The 14,652-nt window shown below is 44.3% G+C and overlaps 6 protein-coding genes across 6 annotated transcripts; 5 read left to right on the top strand and 1 right to left on the bottom strand.

The window, feature by feature from the left end:
• Positions 1-6,273: 6,273 nt before the first annotated feature.
• On the top strand, positions 6,274-6,540 carry LAESUDRAFT_647751 (uncharacterized protein; the record flags this gene model as incomplete). The annotated part of the gene is made up of 1 exon (XM_040904072.1): positions 6,274-6,540. A coding segment is annotated over one exon (267 nt), but the record flags the coding sequence as incomplete, so codon positions are not given.
• Positions 6,541-6,576: 36 nt separating this feature from the next.
• Positions 6,577-6,750, top strand: LAESUDRAFT_627923 (uncharacterized protein; the record flags this gene model as incomplete). The annotated part of the gene is made up of 1 exon (XM_040903357.1): positions 6,577-6,750. A coding segment is annotated over one exon (174 nt), but the record flags the coding sequence as incomplete, so codon positions are not given.
• A 190-nt stretch (positions 6,751-6,940) lies between these two features.
• LAESUDRAFT_735695 (uncharacterized protein) lies at positions 6,941-7,954 on the top strand (the record flags this gene model as incomplete). Its single annotated transcript, XM_040910615.1, has 5 exons — positions 6,941-7,395; positions 7,417-7,462; positions 7,484-7,537; positions 7,562-7,616; positions 7,641-7,954. 5 exons carry the CDS (start codon positions 6,941-6,943, stop codon positions 7,952-7,954), a joined length of 924 nt encoding a protein of 307 aa, XP_040766773.1.
• A 340-nt stretch (positions 7,955-8,294) lies between these two features.
• LAESUDRAFT_622439 (uncharacterized protein) lies at positions 8,295-8,783 on the top strand (the record flags this gene model as incomplete). The annotated part of the gene is made up of 1 exon (XM_040903291.1): positions 8,295-8,783. A coding segment is annotated over one exon (489 nt), but the record flags the coding sequence as incomplete, so codon positions are not given.
• A 3,057-nt stretch (positions 8,784-11,840) lies between these two features.
• On the top strand, positions 11,841-12,203 carry LAESUDRAFT_712607 (uncharacterized protein; the record flags this gene model as incomplete). The annotated part of the gene is made up of 1 exon (XM_040906914.1): positions 11,841-12,203. One exon carries the CDS (start codon positions 11,841-11,843, stop codon positions 12,201-12,203), a length of 363 nt encoding a protein of 120 aa, XP_040766771.1.
• Positions 12,204-13,609: 1,406 nt separating this feature from the next.
• Positions 13,610-14,644, bottom strand: LAESUDRAFT_675608 (uncharacterized protein). Its single transcript, XM_040905598.1, has 4 exons — positions 14,333-14,644; positions 14,130-14,276; positions 13,880-14,080; positions 13,610-13,825 (listed from the first exon to the last, which is right to left on the bottom strand). The coding sequence occupies exons 1-4, from the start codon at positions 14,601-14,603 to the stop codon at positions 13,695-13,697; spliced, it is 750 nt and encodes a 249-aa protein (XP_040766770.1). The 5' UTR covers positions 14,604-14,644; the 3' UTR covers positions 13,610-13,694.
• Between the last annotated feature and the right edge of the window lie 8 nt (positions 14,645-14,652).

Here is a 14,652-nt window from a genome sequence, read left to right as displayed (position 1 = left end):
GCAGTGCACAGTTAGTCATTGATCTACATGCTTATCATTAGTATGCATACATGACGTGACCTGAAATGCACATATTTCGACAGGTGACAGATTGAGTCAGAATGTTTTTTGATGTAGTCAATGTGCTCTTCTAGCATTGTTATAATCTTTAGCAGATCTTGAAATGTAGCATAGGTTTTCTCGAGCTGTTGCAGATCACTATATAGTGGCATGAGCCTTGAAATCCCTAGAGTAGCTGCATTGCCTTGGTATATATGGTGCATAGCACATTCTCAACTTCCAAAACATGCATATATGCACCATCTTATGCATTTATGTATATTATATACATTCCTCTGCATATATGCACTAATAGATGAATACTCACAGATCTAATAGCCCTGCTTTGCCCCAATCCTGCTTGTAAATGCCCTGGAGGTGCAGACCCCTAAAGAACACCTGGTGAACATTGACAAAGGGGCTTATTGCACAGAGAATCAGGCATGCTCCATTCTTGCAATCACTTAGGGAGTCCCTGAGTAAACTGTTAGCAACAGATATGATAGCGAAGGCATCACTTGTTCATGCCTGACTTCTTGGACATGTGTATGTGATCGATCAATGCCCTTGATTTGGACTTTTGAGCTGCTTTGCATGCTGTCCATAATTCTAGTTGAGTTCCAGTATCATTCTTCTCACTCTCTCTAACTACAGAGGCAGACACTGTGAGGGAGTTGCCATGAGTGTCATTTCCCAGTGGAGAGGTGGGCAGCATAGTTTTCCTGTGACAAGTTCTGCCATTTTTCACCTCAGACTCTGAGTTTGAACTGTCATCATCAGAAGAGATGGAGCTTGAGGATGAGAACTTGTCATTACGGTGTTCTGAGTCAATGTGTGAGTCAACTCTGAGGTGCTTTGAATGCTGAGAGCTCTTCGTATGCTTTGTTGACCTTTGTCACAGTGCTAGCTGGGCACAAGATCTAAGAGATCAAAAAAGGACAGTCACATGATGTGCTGCCCTGTCCCCCAGAACTCTAGCTGGCTGCCTAAGTCAAAGGTGACTCACTGATGAGAAGCATACAGAAAAGGTGGTGAGAAATATATGGAGCTGGTTAGGCTCAATGTGGTGGCTACTGTGATAGACGAGGAGAAACAATCTGAAGTTTCATCCTCTACGTGGTGGTCTTATATACATGTACAGGAGCCTGATTACATAACCTTCATCATACCACTACTACAAAATACATGATTGGCTATCTACGTATCTAGGCAACTAAACTATACATGGAACAATAAGTGAGATGATCTATCTTAAAGTAGAACAATAAGTGGGAAGATCGGTCTTCATCTATAACAATGGTGAGATGGTCTATCCCATTGTGGCAATGGCTAAACTATCAGCAGGTTGCTAAGATGATCTCCAACAATAGTCCTTGATCTGTTTGTTCTCAAACGGATGTCGCTATTGTATCCTGAAATAGACTAATTCAATCCTATCATCTGAGGATCTGGACCTAAACATGTGATGTGGACTATCATCACCTGATCTGTATGCGTCTGTGGCATGGATCCTAGATGAAGCACATGATGCCTTGTGGTGTGTGAAATGTCACGTGAGGACATGTGGTGAAGAAATACTGTGACAACCTTGAGGATCTCGACTTTGCCCTTGTTGAAGAGAAGAGCTAAGTGTTGATGTATATGAAAGCAGCAAAAGGTAATGCCAGAAGGCAAGAAGAGCAGAGGACAAGAGACACTGATGCATTATCGTGTGTGTGTCAGTTACGTGATTGTGCTCAGTGGCCACATCAAGTTTTGTCTAAGTCATTCTACTACTTCTTTGCTCAATCACTGAAGTTTCACTCCTCTAAGATTTAACTCTGCACTCACTAGGCAACATTATAAAATGCTTGAAGAGCTGTGACTCTTGCAAGCTTGATAGAATTTCACCTCAGCTTTAATCTACCATGCACTTCGCACACATTCTCATCAGCTTCCTTCTCATCATGCAGTCTTGTTTTGCTTGCAGAAAATCTGGCTGTTCTACCTTTAGGGCTCTGCAGTTACACTTTCAAAAATGCAAGCAGGTCAATGTCTTCAGCACAGAATCTCAACAGATTGCAAAAGCAGCTAAGAAGAGGGAGTGCAGGGAGGCAGGCTTGCAGAAAGCCAAGGTAGAGGAAGAGGAAGCTACAGAGGAATGAGCTTTATTGTGAGAAAGTTTGAACCAGGTGTGTTGTGCTATCTCTCTATGAAATAAAACTTGATGCTCATGCTTCTAAGTTCGATGAACTTTCACATATTCAATCACATCCCAAGCCCTCTTCAAGTTATCTCAGGCTTTCAGAGGGACCTTTTGAACCAGATCTTTTCATATCAATCAGCCATGCAGGTCACAGACATTGCATGCCTTGCACTCTTGTCAACTTTCTCCCATCCAGTTCTGCTGATCTTCCATCTCACATGCACAAGCCTATATTTTCATCGACTCACTCTCATGCCATCATAAACCCATCTTCAAATGCTACACAGGTCGTACATCACAATGCTCCAAACATATCTGATGAAACTGCTGATGCTATGGCAGAAATGCCAGAAAATAGTGTTGAGCCTGCTGCAAGCACAGAGGAGTACTATCAGACAAATCTGAACACCTTTAGTCTTTAGATGCTATATAACTCAGTCAAAAGTTGAACCTCAGAATCACTCAACGCTAGGTGACATTTCTGATGCAACAACATTTCAGACATCTGTACCTCATTTAACTCTATGATGACAGCTACATGATCACATTGGACAGTGGCTAGGTGATATCATTCACAGAGTGAAAAAGACCATTAAGGAGATGCCTGTCATGGTGCATTGTGACTCCTGTCTAAGAAGGCAAGGAGCTGGCTGCAAGGTGCAGCCTGCATCCTGTGACCCATAACCCTTGTTGTATGATGATATACAAGATGCAGAAAGGGGCTCAAAGGGCCCTTAGCCTTATAACACACAAAAGGAGGTGGTGGCTGTTAGGCCGCATAAGCATGTATAAAATAGGTGAATAGAACTGGGGATACCCAGTTCCTCATAAGTGCTTATATACATGTATGGCAGAGCCCCTGGCACTTGTGCTACTGTGAGACCTCTGGTACCTACATGTGAACATAATGCCAGAACCAGTAATGGTTCTGGTCTCGCCATGACAACTACCTACTATTGGCTGTGAGGTTGTCCAATGAGATAATTGTATAACATGGTGCCACCTTGTCAGTGACTGAAGTGAAACCACTATTGAGTGGCCAATAGGGTGTCTACTACTTACTAAGATGCCTCGGTGTCACGTGTGGTAGCTGAGCCTTTGCAGGCTTCAGTGATCGTAGTTGGGTGCTAGTTTAGGGGGTCACGTGCTAGGGGCGCTTGTGTGAGTGCTTGTCTAGGTCACGTGACTGAATGCATCATGGTGGATTGTAAATGGATCCCTGTGTCATCTTGCCTTGTGTCATGTCTAAGGTTTATATCTTGGCATGGTGCCAAAGATATATTGTAGTGGGAAAATTGTGACAATGCCCTACTTTTTGTTCAAGTCTTTTCTGCTGATGAATTGGGTGAGTAGAATGAAATGACTTGAAGTTTAAGGAAGAGATCAATCACCTTATTTTTAATCATTCACAGTACGATCATAATGACGTGAAGATGTTCAACCTGAAACATGAGCAGGCATGCCTTGACAAATTGGATACAACTGGGGTCATATTTGCTAGTGAAGATGGCTGGCATGAAACCTTCATGCACATCTGTGTTCCAAAGGAGCATACAAAGTATGCATCTGAATCTGATGTTCTGAAATTTGAGGTCCCTGGCATTTTTCATAGATGATTGATCAATGTCATGTGCACCATCTGTATCAATTTAACTGCCAAGACATTTTATTAGCATTCATTTAAAATGTTCTGGCAATGTCCTAAGACAACTACTCCATCATCTGATAAAACTGCATACACCTTCAATGATAACAATGAGGGCACCAGGCCTGCACTACAAAGGCAGAATGATATGGAGGATGTTCGCATATACTCAATTATATAATAGTGATGCAATGATCGAGGAAGGCACTATGTTGCCACCCCATTCTGACGATCCACAGGGCACTGAGTCTGTGATGTTACCCCTGTTGCTATGGTCAGACTTGACTCACCTGGCTGACTTTGGATCTGCCTCTTTATGGCTGATCTACCTTTTCAGTGGCAATGTCTCAAAGTACGTCCACTGCAAACCATCAGAGCATGTGGCTCATCACATCACATACATGTCATCTGTGAGTAGTTGCAGTGTGGGTCCTAAAATCTATATACTAATGAGCATTTACAGCTTTCAGATACTTTACAAGACTTTTATTGGAGTGTTTATGATACTGTGGCCACAGCTGAGATACTCCATTTTTGTAAATGAGAGCTCATGCAAGCAATATGGTTGCTACTTCTTGATAAAGCCTTCATTGATGCCTTTGTCCATGGGTTGCTAACCTTGTGTGGTGACATGATATGGTGGCATGTGTTTCCTTGCTTCTTCACCTACTTGGCTGATTATCTCAAAAAGTAAGTTATTCTTCTTGCAGCCATTCTTTGAAAGTTTTAAAACTGCTTTTGATAGAATCCTCCTCACATGCCTATGGTATCTTGTGCAGTGTCCATGTCCATGCTGCTATGTCAGAAAGGATCAGATTCCACAAATGGAAATTCATGTAGATTCACAATGTCGCAGTCATGCACATATCGATGACAGTTGTGTTCAACATGTTATTGACTTGGCATGTTCATGGATCTTCAAGGGCTATGGTCCTGGAAGCAAGGTCATTATCTGACTTCTGGATGACAAGTTATTGGTTCTGACATGAGTGAGTGTGATTGCATCTATTGTATCATGTAGGCTCACATTAACTTTAAAGTGCCTTCTTCATCCATCTCACGAGCACAGATTTAACCATTACTCAATGTTTGTGTCAGATCTCATGCACAAATTTGAGTTGAGGGTATGAAAAGCCATGCTCACACATCTTATACAGATTCTGTATGCATATCGATGAGATCACATTCTATATTTCAATGAAAGGTGAGCCCATTTTTCATGATGTGACATTGCCTGACATTATCGCTATAGATTTCACAAAGTTTTCTCATTCAGTTGTGACATGATTCATAGATTCCACATGAATGTGTCCATGATGAAGAAGCTTGCAGCATGAGACTTTGAGGATATTCTACAGATATGTCCTTCTTCAAATGCAACTTTGCCAGCCATCTGAAGATGAGCACAGTGCATCATGCCAGTCATGGAGGGGCTTCTCAATCCCACAGACAATGAGATTATTGCAAATCTTTTGTTTGAGCTTGCTCAATAGCATGACTTCATGAAGCTTCATTTGCATACAGATGAGACTCTCAATGCCATGGACAATGCCACAAAGATGCTTGACCAGGCTATCTGAATGTTCAAGAAGGAGATGTGCCATTTGCATGATACATGTGAACTTCCTCGAGACGAAGCAGTGTGGGGTGTTGCAAGGCTGCAGCCATGGCCAAAGGTGCATCTGACAAGTTCAAAGTGAAGGAAAAGGCCAAAGAGACTGCATTGTCTATGCTGAATGCAAAGTGTAAGGAGTTCAACCTTAATACTTACAAATATCATGCTCTTGGTGACTATGTCAAGTGCATACAGTGTTATGGGCCAACAGACATCTATACATCCCAAACTGTCAGTATTTTTTATTTGCATCTAATGACTGATCAAATATAATTCTTTACCATGTTCAGGGTGAGCTAACTCATCATGTCATCAAGTGCTTTTATGCTCACACAAACAAAAATGGTGCTACTGGTCAAATTGCAGGGCAACAACAATGTGCAAAGACCTTGAACTTTATTATGCAGCAAGTTGAGAAGGAGCGTGCACAATTGAAGTAAAAATGGCTTGAGGCTGAGGCAGCCAAGGAAGAATTTGCTTGGACCACACTCTGGTGCAGCTCTCAGATTCTCAGCAAAGGAGGCCTTATCATACTCATCACCCACCAATCACTACCATATGTATCTCCACAAAGCAGCACTATCGTGAAGACATTGTGAAGTAGGTACATGAACATGACAATGACCCCACTTTCTCAGTAAGTTCTTTGTTGAATCAATTTAACTCCATCACTGACAATTGATTCTCATATAGAACTTTATTTCTTACCTCAAAGATCATCTTCTCACCTGATTCTTGGACCACAGCTATGATGGTGATGAGGACAAATTTACCAATGAAGAATGACACCTGCTGCATTTTGAGAACAACAAGCTATATTTTCACAAGGTCTGTCACATCAACTATACTACCTATGACATGTGGCATGTTCAGGATTCAATCAACCCTCACACACATGCAGACATCATGTTATTGGTGCATGAAGATGATGACAATAATGAAGCAGGGAAGCATCCATATTGGTATGCCTGTATTATCAATGTCTTCCATGTCAATGCCAGGTATAAGAGCAAGACAAGACTGATGCATTTCTTGTGGGTCCGCTGGCTTGAGTGAGACTTTTTGGAAGAGGGTGGCTTTGAAGCATGACATTTACATCATCTTGAATTCATCAACGGCAATGATCCAAGTGCTTTTGGATTCATAGATCCTGCAGTCATCGTGCATGCTGTGCATCTCATTTTCGCATTTGCACATGGCTGTGATGATGGCAATCTAGGGCCCAGCATCACATGCCAACCTCACGAACATGATAGTGATTGGAAGTCCACTGTCACTAGGCTCCCCAGCAGTGAAAGCTTCATCCTTTATCTCTCATATCCGGTAGCTTGTGCCTATGACACTACACCACCCATCTATCGAATCACCCATGGTCAGAAGCGATAAATCTTCTTTCACCCAGAAGACCAGGAATACTCTGGACTCTCCTGAGGCTGTTCAAGCATGAGCTGAGCAAATGCAAGCTATTGTTTCAGATGCCACTGCATCATGCATTACCTATGGTCGAGCCATCCAGCGACTCAAGGAAATTGGAGTGAATGAACAGGAGGTCCATGACTACATCGAACAGCTCACTGAGCAAGCTGAGCATGAGCGTGATTGTGAACCTAGCCCTGTTTTGTCAAATGAGGGAGGAGAAGAGCACGATAAGGATGGTCCTCAACTGGTGGAGAATCCAGCTGATGCTTTGGCCTGGGCAATCATCCAGCAAAAACTCATCGGGCTTCAGCAAGTGGGTAGGAGCCACGTGGGTGCTGACTTCTCCTTTGATGAACTTTTCAAAGCTCTGGGGCTATCATTGGCCTCATTTGGGATCCCACAGTCCATTCTCACTGCAGTGCCACATCTCGCTGCCACCTCACCAGCCTCACAGGGTTCGCACCTGGCTGAGTCATTTCATCTTTGCCAGCTGTATGTATCAGAATGGGCAAGTGACCCCATTCTGGATCTCATGCAGCAGCAACGCATGCAGGTACCAGTGCCTCGATCAATCTGGAAGGATGTTCTCATGGACCAGTATGTCAACTTCAAGAAGCTCTTCGCATCCATGGAAGTTAGGTATGATCACGATGACGAGCCCAAAGACCTCACTGCAGGTTTTGCGATTATCAAGAAAGACCATTCCTCACCTTGTTGACCTATACACTTGAAATCAGGGTGGATCCGTGTCTTTGGTGCTTGGGCTGAGGTGGTCCTCCATCTCTATCCTCATTGCTCTGCAGAATTGGATGCATATCATACTGTCATCCTTGAGCTATTCCATGCCATGGCTTTCGACCCATCCATCGCAATTAGAGTGGACCGAGCAGCTCGTGATGCATATCACAAGTCACCGTTCCACCTTGATGATTGTCCTCATCTTCAAGTCCATATCTTGGCAGATATTATGCAATCATCTTCTCAAACCACTCTGGGAAAAAGAGCGCATCCAGAGCCATCATCCTCACCTTCGAAGTGGGCAACCACATGATGCCTCAATTGAAACCTGGGGCATTGTGATGATAACCCTTGCCCTAATCGGTGAAAGCATGGCTTCTGCTGGGAGTGTGGAGGACCCCATCATATCAAGAATGACACAGCTAGCCATAATGCATTCAAGGCTCGTAAACGACAGAGAGGCCCCAGAAACAGCCAGAGCAGCTCAGGTAGCAGTGTGAGGACCTAGACCACTTGTTAAGGCAGCTTCTGCGTTGAGAAAGCATAAAGCTGAGTCCACCAATGAGCTCCCTCATTTTTGACGTGGGTTTGGTTGAGCAGATGTCATGCATTCACCCATGTCACCCGCTGCTCGATTCACTGAGCTGGCACCTCCACTTCCTGATCTGCCAGCTCACCTTTTAGCTGATTCTGCCATTCAGATGGCTCTTAAGGTCTGCGAGAATCACATTCAAGTGGACACCCCTTTCAATGTTGATAAGCTCGAAAATATGCTTTTTGACCATCCTAATCAGCCTTTCGTGCGATCAGTCATACATGGCCTTCATCATGGGTTCTGGCCACCTGACAATGGTGAATGGGAGATGGAGCTGGAAGAAGTAATCAACAATCATCCTGCTGATTCTCCTGATATTGATGCTATTTGGGCCTTTCATGATAAGGAAATATCAGCAGGACAGTGGTCATTGAAGCTCCCTAACCTACTACCAGGCATGAAGATCTCTCCCATGTTCATTGTATGGTGGGATGAGAAGCCTCACATCATAACAAACCATTCTGCTCCAGGGCTCAATGACAGTATTCTGGATGCAGAGGCCAAAGTCCACTATGATAACATGCGGGATTTCAGGCAAGAAATGCGCGAAGCCCATCATGCTAATCCCAACTGTCACCTGGTCATCTTCAAGGATGATGTCACCTCCATGTTCCTGAACCTTCCTGCTCACCTGCTTTGGCAGCTCCACCAGGTCGTTACTGTGGATGATAAGCTCTACCTCATCCGCCACCTCGTCTTTGGCAATCGTGCTTCCCCCCGCATATGGTGCTCTGTATCGGGGCTTCTATGCTGGATAGCTGTCCACAAACTTGGCATCGTCAGTCTTCATGTATACATGGATGACTATTATGGTTGGGATTTCGAAGGTGCCTTGTGTTTTCTACTGCAGTCGCCTTTGTCCATGTTGTCAAGCACAACTTCTCATCTTTTGGGATGCTATCTTTTGCTCATGGGATGATCGCAAGCAACTTTCAGGACCTGCCCTCACAATTATCGGCTTTTGGGTTGATATCAATCTCAGATCAATTTCGCTCTCTCCATCAACACTTGTGAACTTTTGTACTGACATTGCTGCTTTTCTCTGCACGGCGTCTTGTCACCCAACATTGTGTGACTGGCAACGTCTTGCTGGCTCACTCAACTGGCTCCTCAACATCTTGCCTTGGGGTCGTCCTGCTCTTACTGAACTTTATCACAAAATTGCCAGCAAAACTTTGTGTTCTGCAGGCCTCTTCTTAAATCGTGAGATCATCACTGACCTTACTTGGCTCCTTGACACCATTCCTCACTCCACTGGGGTTCATTTCGTTGATGACGGTCTTTGGGATCTCTCTGAGGCTGACATGGTGATATGGACTGATGCTGCACTTACCAATGCTCTTTCATTCATCTTCTCCAACCATGCCTTTGTCTATCCATCCAACCTTCCTCTGCTTCTTCCTCTGTTGACATCTTCTTTCTTGAACTGATTGCTATCCTCTCTGCTTTCCATCATGCTGCATCCCCATCTCATCCTCCTCATTGTGTGCTCATTTGGACTGACAGCCTCAACTCTTTTGATGCTCTCCATTCTCTGGCTGTTGTGCAGACCCTTTGTAATGGTCCTTTGAAAGTCATTGCTGGTATTGCCATAGTGTCTGGTATGGACCTTCATGTCTGCCATATTCCAGGCAAACAGAACGTGCATGCTGATATGCTTTCTCAATTGCTTCTTGAGGACTACAGTGCGTAATTTTCCACTGACTACATCTGCCTCTTCTCGCCTCCCTGTGAGCTTTTGCCGGCGTGTTGAAGGGAGTGCTTTTGAATGTCCTGGGTGGACAGCATCATCCTCATACTGCTCACTCACCCACCACTCTCACATCCATTGATGCTCATGTCACCTTCTTACAGGCTGCCGCCACTGAGCTCTCTACCCAGAAAGGCTATGCTTCTGGTGCCCGGGACTACATCTCTTTTTGTATCAACCATCACCTTCCTCTTCATCTGACACCAACCACTCTCACCCGCTACATTGCGTATACATCTCGTCTCATTCGCTCTGCACCAAAATATCTTTCCGGTGCTTGGCACTTCTTGCAGGAGATCTATCCGGACTTTCGCCGCAATCGTGCACATTCACTCGTTCAAGTGACTATCCATGTTCTCGAAAGGTTCGTGCTGATTCTGTTACCCGCAAGCTCCCTCTGCACCCACTTCACCTCACCATGTTTGCTTGCCTGGCCCTTCACTCTGATCTCTATGATGACCTCCTCTTCAGCACCATCCTTTCCTGCACTTTCTACGCTTGCCACCACATTGGCGAGCTCATTAAGCTGAACGACCATGCCCTATGACACTGGCACAAAACTATTAAATGTGCCTCCCTCCACTTCCTTCCAGCTTGGGTGAGCTATCATCTTCCTTATCATAAAAGTGACCATTTCTACCAAGGTACCACCATTCTCCATCTCCGCCAAACTGTCACCTGCCCTGTCGATTTACTCACCAGCTATATCTCATGCTGTGATCACTGTCATGGCATGTGCACTGCTCTTTTCTTATGTACTGATGGCTCCGAGCCCACTTGTTCCTGGTTTGAGCACCATTTCTTTGTGCTCCTCGATCATTCATTTGATGGCCACTCTGCCTGGGCTGGTGGTGCTACCTTCTATGCTAGCCTCGGCCTTTCTGAAGATGTGATTCAAGGACTCGGCCACTGGTCCTCCCCTGCCTGAAAGCTTTACATTTGTGACAACCCTTCTGTATGTGCTGCCTTGCAACTGGCTTCTCTCCATGTCCACTCTTGATCTGTTCTCTCACTCCCATCTTCTCTCACCTCCCCCACCCCCACACACATCATTCTTAGCTCATAGCTGATGTGCTCGAAACCTCAGACAAATGATATGTGAGGGCCCCCAGCAGAGGCCGGAGGCTCGAGAACCTGCTATCTTCCTCCTCCAGCCTGATTTGAGATGAGTACAGCAGCAGAGGTCAGAGTAACACTGGGTTCCAAGGGTAAGGAGGATGTTTTGGAGGCCTCTGTGCCTCGTCGAGCATCGCATCACTTACTCATGCCACATGCTAAGGTGGCAGCACTGCTGCACTCGTGCAGGATCATGTGAGGTGGTCATCCATTCAAGGACACTGACGTACCACAGCAGAAGTCCTAGAAGGGATGGCTTAGGCCACCACGTGTGATTCATGTCATGGGCTCACCACTGCACAGGGGCCACAGTGTGAACTAGGGGCTTGAAGGTGAGCACTTATAAGCCCTGTCGAAGAGAGGATGTGTCAGAGCCTCGCTCTTCCTCCTCATCAGGTAAGTGCTTGTCTTGTCCCATCATTGGAGAGCTTCACTCTGAGACACATTATTCAGTCACTTCACCTGCACAGGGACTTATCGGCTTCACCATCACTAGGCTTGATCCTTTATCTCTCACCTGCCCTCCTCTCCCTTCTTCTTTCTTTCACACTTTTTTTTTTACTTTATTTTTTATTGTTCCTCAGACATATCTACTCGTGTATTTGTATATACCTAGCTGATGTGCTCGAAACCTCGGACAAATGATATGTGAGATTACTACATGAACATGTATGTTTTCCATTTTATTTGTTCATGCATGATAACTCACCATCATTTGACAGGTTTGTAGGTCAGAATATGTTTATGCATCACCTCAGGGAAGGTGTTGGCCACAAAGGAACAATCTTACTCGACAATCACCCTTCAGATAGTTCTATTCAGGCAAATGACAATGAAGAGCAGCAAGACATTAGCAATGTTGATTCTCGAGGAAATGCAGTGATTCTGCCACCAGTGGCCAGTGATCTTAAAGATGATATTCAAGATGAGAAACTGAATTTTGGCTATGGTGCAGCCAATGTAGTTGATGAAGATGGCAGTCCAGATTCAGAGGAGGATGAGGAGGAGAATATGGAGAAAGCTGAAGCTGGTGACCTCAGCCCTGAGGATGATGAGAATGACTACAGAGATGATGATGAGCCGATTGATGGGCTTGCTTGATATGCACCATTCTAGTGGATATTTTGAGGGTTCAGATCACTCTTACAGGGTGATTTCTTTTTGCCTCTAATTTATCATGTTTTCAATGCTTTGCCTCACTCTCATTGTGTGGTAGCATGCAGTCCGGGAACCTGCTCATCCATACTCATTTATATTCCTAATCTATTGTACATTATTCTGTATGGACTGATGGAACCAGCTAAGTACTGACCTTTGTATATCAAGGCCAGCAATGCGGTCACCTGTAAGCCATCCAGTTCTTTGGCCAGGTCACCATAGATATAGCTCAGACTACTCCTAGCAACCCTCATCCAATCACTCAACCACTTGCCCAGGCAAATCAGACCAGCATTGCATTACCATGTATTATCTAGCTATTCTGGCCTATAAAGGTAGGTGCCCGCATTATCTACTTCACCTGCTTATGTAGATCAGTGTTCTTCTTTTTTGCTGATGATATGCAACTGTCACTGTAATGCAATCATCTAGTGAATCTAGATCATATAAATATAGTGCAGGCAGTGCTTCTATGTTTAAGCATTTCAGAGCTTCAGGTGACAGAAAGCTCAAGTGTGGCTTCAGGCATGAATGTTTGTGTTGATTGTGACAATGCAGGCATGAGCAGAGAGAATGCTCTTTGATCTGGCTTGGGTTTACTGGTGAAATGGTGGCTTACCACATTCACCTCTAGCAACCCACCAGCTGTACCTCCAGTGGCCTGCTGGTCATACCTTTTGTGGCTCACTAGCAGTTTCTGACTTTGACATTCAAGAACTTTCAAAGTAACTCTGCAGCTATGTACTAGCATTCAGCAAATTTAGAAAGGGCCAATTCAGAAAGGGCTTGTAAATTTGTTCAAGCATTGTTGAAATGGTAGAATGGCACTGTAAACTTAAACCATTTGCAATAAAAACAATGAGAAGTTGTCATTAGTTGTAATGACTGAATAAAATCAGCCTCTCACACTGATGTGAAAATTCTGCCTCGACAATTTGAAATCTTCTGCAACTATATCATTCCCAGTAACAATTTCACTCTTGACAGCCTAGAAGATTGACTTTTGTTGAAAAGGTTTCAAGACAAACCAATCTTTAAGAGAGTTGCACTTCTTTTTTATATTATTCAATGTGCACTTCTTTATTATGAACTCTGTATCTGTTCAAAATTGACATGACCTTTTCTGCACTTCTAATCATTAAACTAATCATTAAATGTCTCTAGTGTGATGGCCTTATAGCTTAAAAGGATATGTTCCAACTTTGCCTGTTTCACTAAAGAGAAGTACTGGGCCTGTAGAAAGTTGCCTGAATATCTTCAATGATGCAATACCTTTGTGTGTCAACTGTATATTGTATCAGAATCCCTCATGAGCAGTCTCAACTGCCTTACATCTCTACATAGAGAAGGTCAGAGATCCATCCGTCCGATACATAATGAAGAGTCTATGCATATCATACAAGCAACATGTAAAAAAATAATTTACAATGACATCTATTTTTTCTGGGATATCGCAGTAAGGAAAGCATCTCTGACTTGTCTGATGAATGCATAAACATCTCTTGTCTCGTTCAGCTCGTCAAGGTGAATAGGAAGTGTCGGAAGGAATGGAGTTGCAGTTGGCACTACAGCATATGTAGTCAATTGGTTGCTTAAAGGTGGAAAACTAGCGCATATACCTTCATACAAGGGACTGGAAACATCGATAACCATGCTGAACTCTCGAGTTGGATCGGCATCATCTAAGCGGAGGAAGCGCACGAGGAGCATATCCCTTTCAATTCCTTCAATGCTGCATTGTAGGCAGCTCTCGCAATCGGCAATTTCTGGTGCGACATGAGCGGCATAGGAATTCAAGGTCCCCTGCTCTCTGTTTCGTTCTGATCGAGAAAGGTTAGCGGCTCATGAAATCAGCCTTCCGTGACTAACCTCGGTTTAAATTGGCTGCGACGACGCGGTGTTGCTCGAGCTCACTATCCAACAGCGAGCATCTCTCTTTCACTATGGCAAGCTGACGCTTGAAAGTAGTGACAGATGTTTCAGCATCGCGTTTCTCCTTTTCCTCCGTATCAAGGACTGTCCAATGTACTGTGAGCATCGAAGTGAACGCAAGAGTGCACACCGACACGCACCTTTGATCAGCTCAATTTCCTTGATTTTACATTGATTCGTTTCAGCCTCAATCTGGTGAGCCCTCTCCAATAGCTTCTTTCTGCTTGACAGGTGAGCCGCCTTTCGGTTGCTTATTTCTGTGATTGCGCGCTGTGTGTAGTTCGATACAGCCTTCAGAAAGTTGCGTGTCGAGGCCTCATAAGCTTCAATCCTCAGGTCAATTTGAGAATTCTGAGAGACCAGGACAGCGGCAAGGTCAATCTTCTCGACTCTAAGTGACTTGGCAACCATGAGAGGGTACAAGCAATTGAGGAGCGACCGTGGAGGATGGCGGTTGAAC

This window comes from Laetiporus sulphureus, assembly GCF_001632365.1.
Source record: "Laetiporus sulphureus 93-53 unplaced genomic scaffold LAESUscaffold_9, whole genome shotgun sequence".
Taxonomy (NCBI): Eukaryota; Fungi; Basidiomycota; class Agaricomycetes; order Polyporales; family Laetiporaceae; genus Laetiporus; species Laetiporus sulphureus.
This window is presented reverse-complemented; position numbering and strand designations above follow the sequence as displayed.